This window comes from Epinephelus moara, chromosome 6 (assembly GCF_006386435.1).
Source record: "Epinephelus moara isolate mb chromosome 6, YSFRI_EMoa_1.0, whole genome shotgun sequence".
Taxonomy (NCBI): Eukaryota; Metazoa; Chordata; class Actinopteri; order Perciformes; family Serranidae; genus Epinephelus; species Epinephelus moara.
Window position 1 is genome coordinate 37,394,122 of NC_065511.1, and position 19,824 is coordinate 37,413,945.

Genomic DNA, 19,824 nt, shown 5'->3' on the forward strand with positions numbered 1-19,824 from the left:
ACACAATGGGAATGGGATGTGGGCTGAGGGAGGGAGGGAGTGTGTGTGTGTGTGCGAGTGAAGAGAGAGAGGGAATGAGAAAGAGAGACGTACAAAGTGACCCAACTCTCTCTCCTGCGTTGGCTTCCCTGCACTAGCATTGCCACCTCAAAAGAAGAGACACCACAGTCGCTGGCGGCCGGTAACACCACTTCAGCTGGCAGAGCATCGGCGCAGCTTGCCAGTACCTGTGACCAGGTACTTATTCCCCTTGACTTCAGGCTCAAACTGCTTGCTAAATGCAGTGTGGTGAAGTAAATGCAGAGTCACATTTGACGCCCCTGCCAAAGCACAAAGGGGTGACCGTGCCACTCTCTCTTCCAGCCTTCAAACTTGGCACTTCCCCAGCTCTTTCTCTTCCTGCCATTTGCGGCCACGTACAGCAGACAGCAGCACGTCATGAATATTGAGGTTGGGGAAGTTGCCACGGGTGCGTGGTGGGCACCTGAGGCTTGTGTGCCAAGGTGTTTGTGTTTGAGGTTTGGCTAACATGAAACATGGGCGCTGGAGTTTGTGTGAATGTGTGTGGGCACATCTTGAGATGTTATCGTGTGTGTGTGTGTACGTTGGTGGTTTTGTTCTTATCAGGACTCGATGGCCCCGGAGAGAGTGACATGAGTAAACCTTTAAAATCAACAGTTTAGCAGTTTATGCGTTGATAATGTCAAACAGTTAGCATATTTTCTTGTTGAAAATGGACTCTATGTTAAGAGTGTGACCATGATGCTGGTGTCGTTTTAAAAGTTAGGTTATATTTTGACTTGAGAAGGATGAAGGAAGGATTGTTTCCAAATTCCAAATATAGTACGAGCTAACAAAGTAAATAAATCATTTTAATTTCAAAGTACTATTTGGCTTTCGGATTAAGATTAAGATTTTAATTGAGATTCAGTTTAGACAAGATTTAACATCTAACATTAGGTAGTAAGGCCAGGTATTAAGGAAGGAATGTAGCTCCTCACAAGGTAGACAAATCCCTGTGTGTGTGTGTGTGTGTGTGTGTGTGTGTGTGAATGTATTTCTCTCCCAGTTCTATCAAGAGGTGTTTAGTCACATTATGGTGACAAAAACCTGGTCCATACAAACTAAAGCACTATATTTTTTGGGTTAAACTTTAAAAAAAAAAAAAAAAAAAATCAAGGTTATAGATACAGTCGGTATTTATGAGAACATCCAGAAATGTCATGTCATTTTCTGCCAAGTGGGAAAACAAAGCGATTGCTACCAAGCTGAAAAGTTGCTTTGTGGCTTTTTGTCAAATACACCTAAATATCCAGAATTAAAAGTTGTTGTTTTTTTTTTACCTGGACTGTATATTATTTATTTAGGCCCACTTAATGTGCTTGTTTTTGCCACTGACAGGCTCAGATTGTTATTATAAGTGTCTAACAAGATAACTGAAAGGATCCCTACAGTGATAGACCTTTTTGTTTAAGGGTAAGATCCTTTTTGTTTAACCAGAAACAGCCCCAAAATCGCTGCCGTCAAACCCACCAGACTCCATTTAAATGAACAGCAATTCTATCATTGTTAAAGTCACTTTATTCAGTGCTGACAGAAACAAAATAAAACTCAGAGAAGCCATCTTCATTTGCCTTTCCACAGTTTTAACAATTGTCAACTCTGTTTTCGTTGGAATAAACCCTTAATTTACCCAGTTAGATGTGAAAACCTGCTGGCTCTTTACACGCTTAAATTACTCTTTATTTAAATGGAGTCTGGTCGGTTTGGCGGTGCTGATTTTGGGGCTGTTTCTGGTAAAACATAAAGGATCTAACGCTTTATCCAAACGGTGTTAGATTGTTTGGCCATGGGAAAAAAGTTGTGGGCCTCCAAGGACCTGTGGTTCTTGAGGTTGCAAATCCCTGCGCAATAACGTTATAGCACAACGGCTAATGGCGCTAAGTAATGTTAGCTCTGCTCTACTGTCTCAAAACATATAAGGAATTAAAAAAACGTGCTAATCTATTACAGGAAAACAGTCCTTTTCCCCATCGCAAACTCCGCCCTCACCACACGTAACTATGACAAGACACCGACTGTATCTATAGGTTTATGGTTGGGTTAAAGTTACAGTAACATTTGCCTTAAGCGTGCAGTGGTCATGGTTAAGGTTATGCTAAGTAAGGAATTTATTTGTGTCGTTGCAATGTCCTCCAAAGTGAAAACAAAAAAACAAAAACAAGGATGTGTTTGTGTGTGTGTGCCTGTGTTGTGACATACCTAGTGCATTGGCACGCGGGCTCTCACGGAGGACACACGTCCCCAGGTAGCCCTCCAGCTGGGAGGGTTGGCGCATGCCTGCACAGTCGGATGGCAGGGCACGCACATACATACACACACACACATACACACACAGAGTTGTGAGGAGAGAAACACAGGGTTAATGCTTCCTACAGTACTTCTCTCCCACTCCAGCTAAGCAGAAATATGACATTTAAAACACCAGCATCACTGACGCCATACTAGCAGCTGCAGCAGCCCCGTTTTTTTTTTTTTTTTTAGCAAAATAAAAACCAGATAGAAAACAATTGTGACAGAAAATGTGTAGGAGTATGCAAGAGAATACACAAGTACAGCAGGTCTGAAGTAAATAATGTTCTCAGCATATGTTGCCACTTTAACAGAAGAAAAAAAACATCAGATAAGATATGATCACAACACGCTATTTGCATGGAGGCTGTGAAAACATTTTGATATAATATCTCATCTGTCATCACGGCGAGCAGTAGTGCACTGGCAAAGAAAAAAGATTGTTCAACAGATTGTTAAAGCTAATATCTCAACATTACACTGCCTTATGAGTCTCGCAACAGAAGAGTGGTGTTCCGCTTAATCAAAAGACATAAAAATATATCGGAATTCTATCTCCAGCTGGGGTGCTACTACTATCGTGTAACCTCATTTCCTGGCGGGTCAAAGGGGATTTTTTTGAGATAATATAAAGCATGTGTTGTTAGAGGGTTGATAAGAAACTCTAATTGAATTTCAGACTAGGCGGTGGCCGGTTGAAGTCATTGCTGCCTTTTGTTCGTGGAATACTAAAGCGTTATCCTTGCTCACAAACAAACAAAAAATAAAAATAAAACAGTCAGAGGCCTCAATTTGGCTCTTGCATTAGTGTTAGTTAAAGCAATAAGGGATAAATCAAAGATAACACTGTGCTCAACTGTGAAACAGTGTGGAGTAATCTTGAATTATTAGATAACAAGATAAAAATGTATTTCTGCTTCATGCAACAGCAGGGAGACAAAGAGACGGTTGGTTAGAGAACATATTGTAATGGCGACTGTGTGTATGTGTGTGAATGTGTGTGTGTGTGCGCAAAGAGACAAAAGTGTGAGCGCCATACTTTGCGCCCCTCCGTTTTGCTTACCCATCATATCTTTTGTCTTCTTGAAATGTTTATACCAGCGCCCAAATTCCTGACACTTCGCCGCCGACACATTTGCATAGTAAGTGCTGTTCACAATGGAGGAAATCATACTCTGAAAGAGAGAGATTGATTGAGAGGGAGAGAAAACGAGAGAGAGACTTTAGATTCCCATTGTGGAAAATACAGACATAATATTAAAGCTTGTGAAACATGCAGTAACACTGTAGCTTGTCAAAACAAATAAAAGATAGGGACACAGTAAAACCCAGCACTAAAAAAAAGCCAACTGAAAAGTATCAGACATGCAGAAAATTTTGGATCGCGTCTTCTCAAGGTAAAACAAATTAAATCAAGCAAGGCTTTATCTTTTCTTTTTTATCAAATGCCGTTGAGTTTGTCTTTCTTTTTTTTCATTTCAGAATGGGTAAATTATAAGGTCAACTGAGTTCTGAGTCTGTTGACATCAAGCGCAGACGGCAGGAAAGATATTTACCTTCAAAAGGAAAGAAGATAGCAGCTTATTCAATATCAGCATCTGGGGAGTCGGCCGATGTAAACAGATAAACCTCTTTTATTTTTCAGCTCTTTATTTATACAATCTGTTAAAGACAACAACTTCAAGCAGACCGAGGGCCGCGCTCAGCGTGTCGTTCTAAGACGCACGTGTGCTCCTGTCTCCCCTTTACAGTCGATTCCTTGCCCTCTCTACATTCACTTCAACCGCTCTCCTTTGCCTCAGAAAAAACAAAGAGGCGATATTTTCCTTTCCCTTCCAGTTTCATTAAAATGAATGTTTTAACACCTTGCCGGCCTCCGGGCGAATAGCGAGGTTGGTGCAGGAGAAATTGTTTTTGATTGTTATAAATATTCAAAAGAACCAAACCATCTGTTTTCAAATTACAGGTATGCCATCTTTATCATTTTCTATAATATATGCGCTTTGAGGATGGCGGGGGGAACCTTCTGGCAGAGCAGCATGGAGGCACGAGCACAATGAACGGGTAGAGGATGATTCTGGTTCTCCAGCTATCCTGCACAAAAGGAGGGTAAAGGATGGCAGCTGTGCTGTCAGAGAGGTCGCTCTAACCCTGAACTCATGACCTCTCTATTAAAGCTCTATGCACCGTATGCAAAGACACTACTATGAGGTCTCACCGATGTTCAACTGGAACACACCGCAAAACTTTGTGGCACAAATGTGAGTAAAGTTAATGGAAGGATCCAACAGGAGCAAGATGGACACAAGTTTACATTATCAAACAGCAGCAAGGAGGGATATGCTCAAGGCTGAACTTTGCTTTAAGAACTATTTTAATCAAGTTATTTCTCCTCCTACATACAGTTAAAAGATGGATGTTTATGGCTGATAACACTGTGCAAATTTAAGAAAGCAAGTGTTCTCCAAAGACATAGAGTGTGGCAGGAATGAGTGTTAAAACACGGTAATAAGGAAGCATTTTTCCGGGTCTCTCGTCTCAGAGTCAGTGGGTTTTCTGAATGGGTTTATGCCTATTCAATGCCTGAAATAAACTTTGTGGTTAACAAAAGCTTAAGAGATTGTCTTTAAAAAAGCTGGTCGCTAACACGTGGCTAAATGATACTACAGAACCCCGTCATGCCAATCACGGCGTTACAGCTTTGTTGTGGTGGCGACACTGAAGTCATGTGACCTTAGTGTAGTTTGTTTATAGCCTAATGTTAGCTTTTCACAAAATTCACAACAGCTGTGTTCATTTATCAGGCTGTTCTCATCATGCACGGTTCGTAAGTTTTCTTACAAAATGTAATGCACCAAAATTCATACATATCCCACATAATGATGAGCCAGTAATTCGTAACCATAACCCATGGCTAATGCATAACCAGTGTATTTTGGAAGGCTGCGATCACAAGACTAATGCACTGACGGGGATAAAGAAGGAAACCGTCCCGAGTGGTCCATAAGGAGGCACATTGGAGCGGTAGATTGGTCAAAAAACACAGGACTTTCCCTTGGGACATTGCCCGGGAGAACAGTGTTTGGTACCATGTGAACTTCGAGTGAACTTAGTTACATTTTAAGGCACGTCGTCACCATGGCTCTTTTCCTAAAACTAACCGAAACGTAACTTTATACTAATTACGTAACTCTACGTTGAGGATGTAACGTCATCTGCGGGGTGCTAATTCATGAGCTATCCTAAAGACTGCAGTGCGTGCATTTTCGTAGGATATCATGTGAGCCGCTATATGAGGATACATTGTGAAGATTATCTTGCAGAATATAAAATATAAATATCTTAAACTTTGTTTGCCACAGGTGTTATTTTTGGCAATCATCCAAAACCCAGTGGAAAAATCCCATCGGCTTTTGTCGAGGGAACCAGGGCGACGCTAACTTCCGGGTTGACCTACAAAAAACCGTCATCCCCGCACCACTTCATACACTGTGCTAGATGCCACCTTTTAGTCAACTGAGAGCAATGAACAGCAATAACTGCTGAGGAAGAGTCCACTAACATGTCGCGGCTCTTTTCATTTCAACAGAAGTAGCAAAAAGCGCCATCATGGAAGTGACTCTCACTGTGAGTCTCACCATACCTGCTCGTACCAGGTAGAGTCAAACGCGGTTGCACTTTGTTACGCCCATTCAGCAGCTGGGAGTGAATTTGCACAAACCATACTGTGGTGTACCACGCTGTCACGCTGCAAAACAGGAGGGTGAAGAGGTCTGCATTTGGGCTTGCATGGTATAACAAAGCAGTCTTTAATAGATCCACTGAAAAGCCTTCATTCAATGAAAGCCCTGATAGAGTTCAGGTTAGGGTGAGGAAGTCAGAATTGCCCTTTTAATGGGTCATACATTTATGCATGAAGCAGCTCCTTCTTTTGAAATTTATGCAATATTGGCATCAGGAAATAGCAACTGCAACCTTGTATGGTCTTAAAATGATTATTCCTGTTTATTCCTTATGATAAGCATAAGCCAGCGTAAATCAGAGCGAATGGTTTTGTTCTTGATTTACTGTCTTGGTGGAGCAGCAAACCACACAATCCAGTTTAACCTGGTTCTGGTAGCCAACTCCCCAGCCAGAAACCCATGTACGAAACGTTTATTTAAAGTAAGAGGAGTTCTCCTTTAAGTCTGTGGGATAATGAACTCCTCTCCTCCAGCCTGCCATGTTTTATTTACAGTATATCTGGGCTAAGGCGGCTCGAGGCAACAAACAAGAGACCTGCAGAAGACGGTGTGCCTTTCTCTCTCTCCCCCAATCTTTCTCTCTATCTCTCTCTTTCTCCGCCATCTTTGACACAGATGTTCTAATAAACGCTCCTCATTAATCAGCCCTCTCCCTCAATACATCACTCTACCTCTCACAGGGGGCCCAGTGTGTATGTGTGAACGAAACAATACACACACACACACACACACCTATTCTCTGTCTCACGCTCTCCCCACTGCTCTGTCACACACACATGCATACACACTAAGTGAAATCAAGCAGATAACCAGAGCCTCTGCTGCCACTGTGGTGCCAGCAGGAGGGCTGTGCTAGGGCTTGTCAACAGGTAGCTTGGGTGTGTGTGTGTGTGCGTGCCAGTGTGCATAAGTGTGTGTGTGTGCATGAGCATGTGTGTGGATCCTTTAAGTGATAGCCATCTGCAGCACAGAGAGCTTATCAGCAAGACCAGGAAGTGGCACTGGGCTACTATCGGTCCCCAACATCTACTCCACTCCCCATCATGGGAGACAGGAAGAGAGAGAGAAAGAGAGAGAAGGAGTGTGTGTGTGTGTGTGTGTGTGTGTGTGTGGGGGGTTTGTGTGTATGTGTGTGTGTCAGAGAATAGCGGTGCAGCAGGCAGGTACTGTAGGCACCCAGCTGCCAGCGTTAGAGTGTGGTGTACACACTGGCAAATGCAAACACACACACAAAGTACAACCCCTGCAGACAAACACACATGGCGCAGTTACACAAATGCACACATGCAGATTAACACACATGCACATACACAATTAAACACACACACATGCACACGCGCACAAACACACATTCCAACTTAGCCTGATGTCTTGAATCAGCTGGGGGAAAAGCACATCCCATTTGCAACACTGTGCCTTGTCTCTCGCCAACATCTAACACAGCTCAATTATGGCACATATCCACCTCAACTGGGATGACCCCCCCCCCCCCCCCTTCCNCCCCCCCCCCCTCCTCTTCCTCCCCTCTTCAGCCACACACACACACATATGCACATATACACACGCACACACGTACACTGGCAACCAGGTTGTGCCTATGGCTGCCGAGGTGGTGAAGGCCTGCAAAGATGGCATTTTGATGACTATTTGCTGCTACGCAACGCAGCAGCTGGTGCATCAGGGGCCGCCCAGTGAGAGTGAGCAGGGGGTGGGCAAGAAGAGGTGGTGGCAATGGGAAAGAGTGGGGTGAGGTGGGGAGGGGATCTCGTTTGTTGCCATAGTTTCTGTGAACATGGGCAAGGGGGTTGCTAAGCTTGGTAGCAACCTCAGAGAAAAATAATAAGCCTGATTGGCTGATTGAGGCAGAATCAGGAGAAGTTTTATTTAGGCGACGATTCTGCGAGCTGTGAATCCTTAAGGTTGCTTTATACGTGTGCAGGTTGGAATCAGTTCCTCCTGCAGAATGACAATGGGCGTGAGTGAATACATTTTCTCTCACAGAGCTTCCTCGTGCCATTTGTAGCCCAAACACACAAAGCATGACTCCCCGCTACAAAAGATTCAAACTAAATGTTTGACAAGACTCCGGACAAAAGCGGCATTTCACAAAATAACCCCCCGCCGCCCTCCCCTCCCTGCTCCACCACCCCTCCTCCCCATCTCTCTTCAGAGCTCTGTTCAGAGGTGGCTAATTCTCTTTCACTCACTTGCTGTGATTCTCTCATCTGTTAACCTCTCTTTTCGGTCTCAGGATTACGCAGCAGAATATCACGGAAACACTAATCCTAAAAAGGTGCCAATCTTCTGTTCACTCCTGCAACGCCCCTTTCTCCTCCCACTCATTTCACTTTTTCTGCTCAACTCAGAAGCCTCAGAGGGAGGGCCAAGTGCTCCCCTGCTTCTCACCTTTACATCAGACTACACTGTGACATCACCAGTCACAGGGCAGGCAGTCCATATATCAAGGCAACATGGGTGCATCCCTCGATCCTGACAACCACTCCACTGAGCCAGTTGGGTTTAGGAGGGACAAACCACCGCTCTATGGGTGTAGCAAGCCACATGAAACCCCACAGAGTAACAGATGTCAAACGCCATCATGGCAGCCATGTTTGAACAAGGAGGATACATGTAGATCATCAGCGTATGGAGTGCACATAGCAAAGCTGCCAGTTTGGCTTTAAATTAGATATAAAACTGGATTAGTATTTAAAGTTTGCTGCCTTAACATGGCAATAAAATTAATAAATAAAATAATGTTTAGCCAAAATCTAATAGACACAGTAAAGGTTTTAAAAATTAAGGGTTAGATTTCAAAAGCAATAAAGATATGATTTTTTTTTGTGATATCTGCACTCCACAGTAAGCACTGAGTTTTTATAGTAGGCTATACAATGAATAATCTGCCACCACTAAAAGTTGGTTTCCCTTCTACAGTCAAGCGTTCTTTGAATTCTGCTCTTTACAATTTCCTAGTAAGGACACACAACAATGACTATGTTTACACGCACACTAATATTCCACTATACGATACCTTGAATTTGATACAGGTCATTTAAACAGCATATTCTGAATTAGGCCTTTTTTCCTGAATGCAGCATTTTCCGATTGATTAAGACATGGGATAAACCAATATTATCCTTGTTTTAGGAACCTTCTTTGGACATGTGTACAGCACACTTGGAATATGCGTCTAAATTGGGGTTTTTCGCGCAGTTTGGGACACATGGCCTCATGCCTTACAGTCAGCTCTACGTGTTGTCATGGATGCATTGTACAAAAACCAATTAGCCAACAGTTTGCAAGGCTGGTGTAGAGACGCATGCGAAAAAGGAAAGCCCACATTTCTGATTGGAAAGACAGACACATCTGCTATTGCCATTACTATTACTATACCCCAATTCTCGCCTCACTTCCCTTCAGAATTGATTTAAGCTTTTTTTAAAACTTGTAAAGCTCAACATGATTTAGCGGCGAGTTATATAGCTGAGCCTCTGCTCCAATTCGTCATCCGAGATCCTCAAGGCGACCCTAACTAGTCGTCCCTGAATAAAGGCTGGTAACTCAAGGTGACTGGGCTTTTGCCATCAAGGCCCCAAGGCTCTGGAATTCTCTGCCTGAGGAGATGAGGCTGGCTAACACATTACCCGTTTTTAAATGATTGCTTCAAACATATTTTTATAGGAAAACTTTCCGTTATAGTGCCTGATTTGTAACTTTTGTGTTTTATTTCCTTTGTATTGTTTTGTTGTCTTATTTCTATGCACTTTATAAAGTACTTTGTAACCTTGATAAGTGCTATACAAATAAAATAGTATTATTATTATCACAATTATTATTAAATATTATGACAGGTGTCCCATGTACAAAGGCAATGCTCTTGCCATAACGGCCTTGGGTTCAATTCCAGCCTTCCAACACTTAATACTGTCCAATCTATTAAAGGCAAAAGCTCCAACAAATAATCTTAAAAATATCTATCTATCGATCTATATACATATATTATGAAAGACTTGGGTATAAACAGGTTAAAATAAATATTACAACACCATCCTTTTCAGGAAGGTGGTGGGAGGAATGAAAGAGGCAGGCTAAGTTCAAACGGTCATTGAAGACTTTGAGAAAATATCTATCTATATCTATATTTTAATACATATTTTGACTTAATAAATGACATGTTAGGGCATGTTAATTGGCTGCATGTACCAGGAATATTAGTGTAATACTCATTTTTATTAGCTATATTAACATCTTAATAGAGATACTGACTTTTTTGGAATGAAGGCAAAGAACTGAATATTTTGTGCATGTAAACAAAGTCATTGAGAACAGAAAGAGGAAAAATACTGCAAGTGTTCGCAGCGACTGAAGCTACCACGTCTCCACAATGGCTGGCAATATTTTCTGCATGACAGTAAAACGTAAGACCATTTAATGCCATTTAGATCTGAATTCAGAAACAAATTGGCTGTTAAAACACATACAAGACAGAAAGAAACAGATTCTGTTCAAGATATTTTCAGGATGCTCTTTCATCCTCACTGGAAAGCTAAAACAATCTTCAGTTTAATTTGAGACTGGTGCGTATTTGAAAATAGCAAATGTGTGTCTGAGGAAGAGTGTGTGTGCGTGTGTGCCTGTGTGTTACATCCTCTGAGCTAGTGTGTGCTCTCTTCTGAGCCGTCTTCACATATGGACCGTAAACAGGGTGATTACCAGACCGGGCTGGGCTCCGCCTGAACGCCACCCAGGGACTCTTTACATCATCAGCGCACTGCTCATGCCCGGCTAAACACACAAACACACACACTGAGAGCAGCCGCACACACACACACACACACACACACAAGCTCACAGCGCAAATGAGGGTCTCCAGGTGACCATACGGTGGCCTGGGAGGAGAGCTGGCTTCATACTGAAGGCACCTACGCACACGCTTGGATCTAAATACACACACGTATGCAAAACACAAATAACACTTTCACATGCGCGTCCCATACGTTGATATACATTTCACAAACACACTCAAGCGAATACACACAGAAGCACGCTGTGACACACAAACTCAGACACACACACACACACACACACACACACACACACACACACACATTATTGGCCCTTGTGAGAGATATACTGCCGTTTCATTCCATTCACTCCAGAGCTGCCTCCATGATATACTGACTACACTGCCTGTTAATACAATATCTGCGCCAGTGCTTTCTATCCAACCTCCCAGCCGACAAAAAAACACAGAGTGTAACACCTGACATGTGAATGCACGTACAGTACATCCAGCCTGATACTATGAAATGTTGAGAATTAACTAAATGAGGAAAAGAACAAAAGCAATCCAGATCGTTCTGGGCTCGGGCCAATGTTTATCTAACAATAACCATACGTTCAACAACACCTCTGCTTTTTGGCTGCCGTTGCATGTGTGTGCGTTTGTGTGTGTGTGTGTCGGGGGCGGCAAGAGAAACAAAACAAAAAAAATCATGCGGCAAACAAATGACAATAGCCATTGATTTGGATTTTCTATGCCGATTCTCTTTCCCACTTGATCAAACTCAGGGCATTTGATAAGTAAAGGATAAAATACAGTGGTGATGGAGATAGGGGTGTTTGTTTTGTTGTGCAGTATGGAAGCAGGGGGGAGGGGGTTGAGATTGGGCGTTAATCTTTTTATTTTTTATTTTTTTTAAATAAGCAGACTGGGCTTCAGCACCTGTGATAAGGGACATTCTTTAGCCAGAGAGCTCTGATTCATGTCTTTGAGTAACTCCTTGAGGGCGTTTCTTACTGTAGAGTGGCTCCATTGCTCGGGCGGCAGGTCCTCCAGCTTAGGACAACTGCGGAGAGAAAGAGAGAGAAAGAGGAGAGGAGACACATGGGGATGTGGGACGGAGGGGGGACAGGGGAGGTAAGACAGGGAGAGGAGAGAGGGAGGAGGGGGTAGACAGGGATGTAGAGGGAGAGGAGGGGTGAGGAGAGAGCATGAGAAACAATTCAGATGGAGAAGAGACAAAGATAGAAAGGAAAGCCAGCAGCCCTGATGGTATCTTGAGTGAAACGATAAAATACACAAGCTACGAAATCAGCAACACAATATCAAAATGATTTAGGCTGACAATCCCCCTGATATATGGAGCAAATGGGTAATAACACCAATCTTTAAATCTGGAATTAAATTTGACCCAAACAACTGTGTGAGAGGCAACTTAGGGAAGTTATCCTGCAGCATCCTGAACACCAGACTGCAACACGCTTTTCACTATCTGGCCTGACCCCTGACACTGACTCAAGGAAAACAAATTACATAATCCAAATGTATAAAACAAGTCGATTTTTAAAGGTTCAAGAAATTAGCTCTTTTAGTTGATGTGATTGTTCCTAAATCACTTTAGAACTTGCATCCACATCATATTTGTTCTTTACCCTATATATTTGTATACGTCTGTTTGCCTTGTTGTAACTTGTAGGTCACTCTTGGCTTTAACCTGTCTAAATAAAGGATATATATACATATAAAACAGATTAACCCTTTCATTTTTTTTCTATAAGGTCCATTAATGGTTTATTTCTTGTCAGAAAACAGTCAATCCCAAACTAACAGAGGCCAAAATAGCATCTTACAATGTCTTGTTCCAAAGCTATGGAACGCACTACCTATAGATATCGCGGGAGCTAGCTCGATAAATAGTTTTAAAATAAAGCTAAAACGCATCTGTTCACTTTGGCCTTTAACTTGCGCTGACTTTCTGATACAGTTCTGAAACTCTTTATATTTACGCTTCACGCTGCTGCGACTCTTTTAAAATCTTACTTGATTTTATAGTTTTACAACTCTATTATTTTATGAATCAGTTAATCCATGTTTTAATCTTTTTTAAATGCGGCCTTGTTTGTCTGTTTTATGTCCATTATGTCTATTTTCATGTGAAGCACTGCTGTGCTAGGGGTGTATCATCTTGTTCACGATAACACTGGTATAATTTTTAACATCATATAAAAAATTCATATCATGATACTCGCGATATTTTGGCTTGTTGACATATTGACGTCATACTGTTACCCACGGCAACAACAAGCATGGCTGAAAGCGAAATTATTATGGCCCCGTGGTGGTTCCAAAAAGAGGAGCAGCTTCAGTAGTGTGGAACAAAGTGGTTCCAAAAAGAGGAGCAGCTTCAGTAGTGTGGAACAAACGGTGGCGTCCTGAATGTTTTATGAACAGCCCCGGACTTCTCAGACTCTTTTAGCAACCTACATCACGTAGGTTTACATTACCAAAGGTTTATGACAAAATCACTCAATGACACCGACTCCCGTGTGCACGACAAAATCACTCAATGACACCGACTCCCGTGTGCACGCAGCGAGAGAGGAGAGGGAGAGACGCTGTGCTGCTGCCAGAGGAGCCGCTGACTGAGTTCCCTCTGAGCGGTAAGTCACTAAAAGAGTCTGAGAAGTCCAGGGCTTGTGGCTCGAAAAAAACCTCCCTATATGTAAATGTGCTATAGTTGTGGTATCATAACAGCCTGTCACAGGTTACAGCGTGATGATTAGAGGAGAAATGGCAGAGCATAAAGGTCCAGGTGGAAAAAAACAACTCAACCATTTAGGATTTTACTAAAAGAAGGAAATCACCTGTTGATTTATATATATAGATCCCAGGGGACATTTTTTGTATTNCACAAACTAAAGAAATGAGAGATCATTTTTGACAAATTTTGGCAAACTGTAAAACTATATCACTTATTTTGTTGCAATTCTATTTTATCAAATTAATAATAGATTTATTTATTTTTTTTATTTATTTGTCATGTCGTCAAGAATATCGTTATCACAAAAATACCCTGAAATATCGTGATATAATTTGAGGGCCATCGCCCACCCCTACTTTGTGCTGCATTTCTTGTATGAAAGGTGCTCTTTAAATAAAGTTTATTATTTTTAATACATTTTCTGCCACTGGATCAATCATATTTAAAACAAATCACTTTGCCCAGAACAGAGGTTTAAAGCAGGGTTGCAGTCTCAGTCCAGGCCTGTTTAAAATACTGTATTTATTGATGAAATGACCAAATCACTGAAACAATCAGACAGACAGAGCGGGAGAGACAGAGAGAGGAAACCAGAGAGAAAGAGAGCTGAACACACGGGCTCCCGCTCTTTTTTTTTTTTTTTTCCTGCTGCAAGCGCCCCTCCAAGACAGACAGATTTCATTTGGCGCATCAAGCAGATGCATCTGGAGATTGCTCTGTCTCTCTCTCTCTCTCTCTGCCTGCCTCGCACTCTCTCCCCCTCTTTCATATTCTCCCTCTCTCTCTTTCTCTCTCTCCTGATTGTTCTGATTAGTTAATTACTTTATACAACACATCTGCTGGATTGATGCATGAATTATACATCAGCTGCATGTGGCGACTATTATTTCGTGTTACTTCTACCTTCCTGGCTCGTTGTGCTCGGCGAAACAATTTAAGGTGTTACTGGCTAGATTTCTGCGGCAGTCGGGGCAGGGGGGGTGGGGGGTGTGGGGTGTGGAGGAGGGGTGAGGTGAAGGGATGGTGGGGAGGGGAGAGAGAAGGGGGGGAAAAACAAATACAAAACAATAACAATACTGACAACAATATGCAGCAAAATCAAAATAGATTTATATATCAAATAGATTGGCTTTGACGTTAGCTGGTGCTAGAGTCGTGTGCCGCGGGGATTCAGCTCTACCTGAGAAACACTCTGATTTCTGGGTTTCTGAAAATGAGAAATATATTTACAAGGTGGGTGGGAGTGTGGAGAAACTGTACTGAGCGCCAGTGAGAGCACCCAGTTTGTTCTGAATAAACACTTCACGTGTGCAAGACATATGTTTGACGTGTTTGACGTGTATCGCCGAATGACTTTTCGTTAAACCTGCCCTGACACTTGACGAGTGAGAGAGATGAGCGATTGAGCGAGGGGTGATGAGTGCACAAGTGCATGAGACATTGTGTGCTTGTGTCCATAAATCTGTCTGCTGGTGTGTTGGGAAACGTTACGAGCGAGGAGATAACGGGAATAGAAAAGGGATGCGTGCAACGGTCGAGGCTAACATCTGCTTGTGAGAAAACACACAGCCTCGCACACACTCGCTAACACACAAACAATGGATTTTCCAGAACACCTTAAACTGCTCCAGCAGCTAGAAAGCCTCTGGGGAGAAGGAAGTGAACAAGAGGAGGGAAGGAGGGAGAGGAGGAAAAGGGGGTAGTGGAGAAAGACAGCTATCCATGCATTCAAGGCTAGCATGCCGGAAATAAACACAACCTTCTGTGTTCTGGCTGGTGGACGTGTTCACATCAGTCAGTGTGTGTGAGTGAGTGCTTCGTTGGTGGGTGGTGGCGATGGCGGTGGCGGTGGTGGTGGGGGGAGACACAGAAGGAGAGGGGAGAGAGAGGAAGAGCGAGGAAGAGAAGGAGTCGGAACAGCAGCTGGCACAAGCCTCCACACCAGTGCCACTCGGCTGTTTGTGTGTGTGTATGTGTGTGTGTGTGTTTCTGTGCCTATGAGCACATATGAGCCTGTTTGCGTCCATGTCTATAAATGCTCGTATGCTGTGTGTATAAATACAACGAAGCTTCACTCCTACAGAGTAGCATTTAGCATACAATATGGTGAGTGATGGCACAAGACAGCTACCAGAACTCAGTGAAGAAGTCGTCTTTTTTTTTTTATGATATGCGATGTAGATTCACAAGAAATATATTTCACTTAAAATAGCCGATGCAGCGAGGTTTATTTATGGAACTATTTCAAGTGAACAAGCGTGTATTCATCTGCTGCCGCAGAGTCATTTTTAGCTGTGCGCAGTCTCCAGTTGCCCACTACATTCATTTGATTAATTTTTTTATGAAAAGAGCTAAAGTAGTGCTTGGATTCAAAAACTGTTGCTACCATATATCATCTCACCAATCTCCGATGCAAAACTGCCCGTGCTATCTGCACATTAGTTAACATCACTTACCAGTTAAATGCAGAGCAGCTACAAGAGATAAATCTACTTGATCACTCATCACAGAGAAGCTAAATTGTTAGCGTGGTATCAGTGTTCCCATCGCTTTACGCTTAAATTGACAAATAAACCAATCTCTGTTTCTTTAGCACCATTAGGCGAGGAAGTTTTCAGTATTCAAATGGGTTTTTCACATTTCCTGGGAAAGGTCAGTCTGTTGTGTGTGTGTGTGTGAGTAATAGAGCTATTCTCAGTATCAAACATGCAGAGGGCATCAGCAGATTGGCACATGCCTCTGGGCATACATGCTATCTGTGAGTGTTGGAAGCAACGACTAATAGGTACAACTGGTTCCTCTGTGTGTATTAAAGCATGTGTGCATGTGTGTTTTAGGTCACAACACTGCACTTCTGTGGGCGGTGGGCAGGTAAAAAAAAGTTGCATGAACACCTACGCACATTTTGGATTGATGCACGTGTGTGCGCGCAATTGTGTCAGTTTCTAGCACATACTTTAAAGGGAAACATGACTGTGTGTTTCTTACCTGTGCAGCTGGATCTTAAGCGTGACCACGTGGTAGACGTCCTGCAGCATGTCAGCCACTGTAGCGTCCGGTGCGTCTGTCACGTATGACAGGGGGACGGGGTTCCACTTCCCCACCTGAATCATACCTGGAAATGCAACATGCACATGTGCGTGCACACGTGAACATTGGTAAATGGGACACACAAAAGCATATAAATGGACTCAAGCATACATAGAAAAGAAGAGAGTACAAAGTTCATTTTAGCATCTTAGCTCACTGACGCTGAGCTGCATAACTACAAAGAGTAGGTGTATTTTAAAACAGTATCACATGCACAGTGTGTATGAAGCCACATGTAGCCACTCCAGAGGCATTTTAGTGCCATAAACACTCTTCATACACTTTATTTGTTACTGAAATCACAACAACCGTGTTGGAATTTCTCATGAGACTGCCCTAAAAAGTAGCAGCCCACACAGCAGGTAGTAAGCTTATGGGAGAGGTGGACTAGGATGTGTGTGTGTGAGTGTGTGTGTGCACATAAGTGTGATGGACAGGCTATAATAAAAGAGCATGCTAAGAGGCACCTTGAAACAGCCACCCTCGGCCTGCGTGTGCTCAAGTGCAATTAGCAGACCCTTTCCTCCACCTGCCCCTCCCACCCACTGAGTCATTGAGTGTATGTGTATATAAATATATACAGTATGAGTGTGTGTGTATGTGTGTAAGCCTGCGCTTTTAGACTCTGTGTGAACAAGCATACATCTGTGTGGGAATGTGTGTGTGTGTATGTGTGTGTGACCCCTGCGAGACTTGAGCATCTCCTGTCTGGGATCAGTGTCAGGATGTGTTACTGTGGCTTCAGATCTGCTGGCGGTAGGCTATTATGGTCACAGAGTGTGTGTAGCATGTGTGAGCGAGGCATAAACGAGTGTGTGTTTGAGTGTGTGCAGAAGTAACAGCATGTCAGAAAACGCTGTGGCGAAGACGTTAATGAGCATTAGAGAGATAAAGCAGGGGGAAAAAAGAGAAAAATAAAAAGTATCAGAGCAGAGAAGGAAATGAAGAGATGGTGATGAGAGTCAATGAGTGACGTTACCTTTGGCCTGGGCCGCTGAGCTGTGGGAGTAGCCCAGCGACAGCAGGGCCATCTCGATGAGCTGGTTGAAGAGCATGTCCTTGCGTACCAGGACGAACTCGGCGTGCTCCTCCTTGCTGTCAAAATCCATGGGATTCTCGTAGTGCTCGACCACGCAGAACACAGGCAGCATGTTGCCTGAGGACACCGAGACACAGAGACGCAAGTAAGAACCGAAAGGGTTCACATTTCTTCACGTGCAAACTTTGACCTTCAGGATTCAGCGTATTTGCGGAGGGACGAGATTAATATTTAGCACTGACGATTAAGTTACACTGAGGTTGAGTGTCAAGGGATTATGAGTGAGTGATTAGATTGCTGCTGAGTGGAAGTTCTGCACAGAAATTAACTAAAGCGTGAGTTTGGACCGTAAAGGCATTTTTCATCTTTTATGGGGCAATTTCTATCTCAACCCTCACCTCTCTGTCTCAATGCCAAACTCTCACATAAACGTGGGGAATCAAACATTCCTTAAGTGCACAAAAACCTGCACAATTTCAGAGGCTGCTTTTTTTTTTTATAGAAATACTCTCCTTTGTCATGTAATCTCTATGATCTTCTCCCTGAGTTTTTCAAAGGTGCTTTTTCCATCTGTAATCCCAATTTAAGAGGGTTTTTTTTATATCAACTGCTGGAGGATTCCTTCCTGCAGTCTGAGGTTCATCTTCCACGTTTTAAGATGATGACATAATATTACAGAGATGTTGCACTATGGGTTGAGTGAGTTTAATAAGCTAATATATATATATTATAGAAATAAGTATCTCAGTGTAAGCAAACATGAGGCAGCCACAAAGAACCTTCAACCTGTACGAGTCCTTTGAATCCAATCGCCACAAAAAACTGGACATCGCACGTTTCTTGCAAACCACAGGTATGTTAAATTTGCACACTGTAGCAGACACATCAAAACTTTATGTTTCAACACTGCTGTAGTAAATGTGTGATTAGGTCTAAGCACAAAAAAAACTTGGTTATGGTAAGGAAAAGATTATGCTTTGGGTTAAAATGGCACGTTTGTTGGGCAGAAAAAGCCGCAATGTCTCAGTAAAAAGAAACCACTATTCATGCCACTATGTCTGGGTTAAAAAACAACCGCTTTTGGTCTCGCACAGTGGTGTGTGGCTTGGCAGGCCGTCCCCTCAACCTCAAGATGACAAAGTCAACTCACAAACTACATCACTGAAGAAACACTGATAGAAAAACGAGCAAATGTAACCTGTTTGTGCTTTGCAGAAACGCACAATGCCAACATTTTCTTCTGGCAACTGGGCTGCTTCTTTTGGCATGATTAACTGTTTATTCACTATCGAGGTTCTGGTATCTCATCGGCCCCTCCTTCTGCCTGCCAACCCAAAATCATCTTCCCATGATGCAGTGCTTCAAATCCCGAACCACCTCTGCGCCCTGAGGTTTACTAGTCTGTGTCAACAGTGGCTCTGCTGTTAGGTGGAATGAGCAATCCTTGTCCAAAGACTGCCGAATGTTCAAGAGACCCATTGTGCAAATATCATCCAATATGCCATTTTTTTTTCTAAAATAACATCCCTGAAATTCAAGGAAGTTTAAGAGCATGGGGACGACTTGGCTTTTTGAAGTCTGTTTGAATGAAAACAGCAGAAGATCAAAATTTTGTCAAAGTGTTAATGAAGAGTTTCTATAGCTTACTGTACCATGTAAAACCTACAGTGTTTATGAGGTGCCCTGTTGCTCTATTTTCTCAGTACGTCTCCACTCTACTATCACCTCAACACACTTCTGTACATTTATTGTCCTTGCCGATTAAAGTGATTCACATTCTAATATTTTCCAATCCCAGGCATTCCAGAAGATGCACGCAGCTCTGGCAAAACAATCAATAAGCCGACAGATGCCAGGGAATGTGCTGAAAGAGCTGCTTTTCTCCTCCCCTGATTTTAATAGATAAAGATCTAACAATAAAGACTGCTGTGTAGGTTCATTTGGGGGATCAATACTGGCTTTGTTTCCAGGGAGCCCAGAGAGGGCTGCGGTAAATATTGTTTCGGGCTCGGACACAATGCCCACTGTGGGCCCTCTGCGAAGCCTCCGCGGC

The 19,824-nt window shown here is 42.9% G+C and overlaps 1 protein-coding gene across 9 annotated transcripts in view; it reads right to left on the reverse strand.

The window, feature by feature from the left end:
• LOC126391464 (DNA-binding protein SATB1) overlaps positions 1-19,824 on the reverse strand; it is a 68,435-nt gene that overhangs the window by 33,084 nt on the left and 15,527 nt on the right. For 5 of the 9 annotated variants that reach the window (XM_050046259.1, XM_050046261.1, XM_050046256.1 and 2 more), the window contains exons 3-8: positions 17,712-17,888; positions 16,631-16,757; positions 14,546-14,599; positions 11,824-11,947; positions 3,416-3,527; positions 2,263-2,340 (exon numbers count right to left, since the gene is read on the reverse strand). In XM_050046259.1, coding sequence (XP_049902216.1) covers positions 2,263-2,340; positions 3,416-3,527; positions 11,824-11,947; positions 14,546-14,599; positions 16,631-16,757; positions 17,712-17,888 — 672 coding nt within the window. The remainder of the gene's footprint in view (positions 1-2,262; positions 2,341-3,415; positions 3,528-11,823; positions 11,948-14,545; positions 14,600-16,630; positions 16,758-17,711; positions 17,889-19,824) is intronic. The other 4 variants (XM_050046260.1, XM_050046264.1, XM_050046262.1 and 1 more) reach the window with 3 other exon arrangements.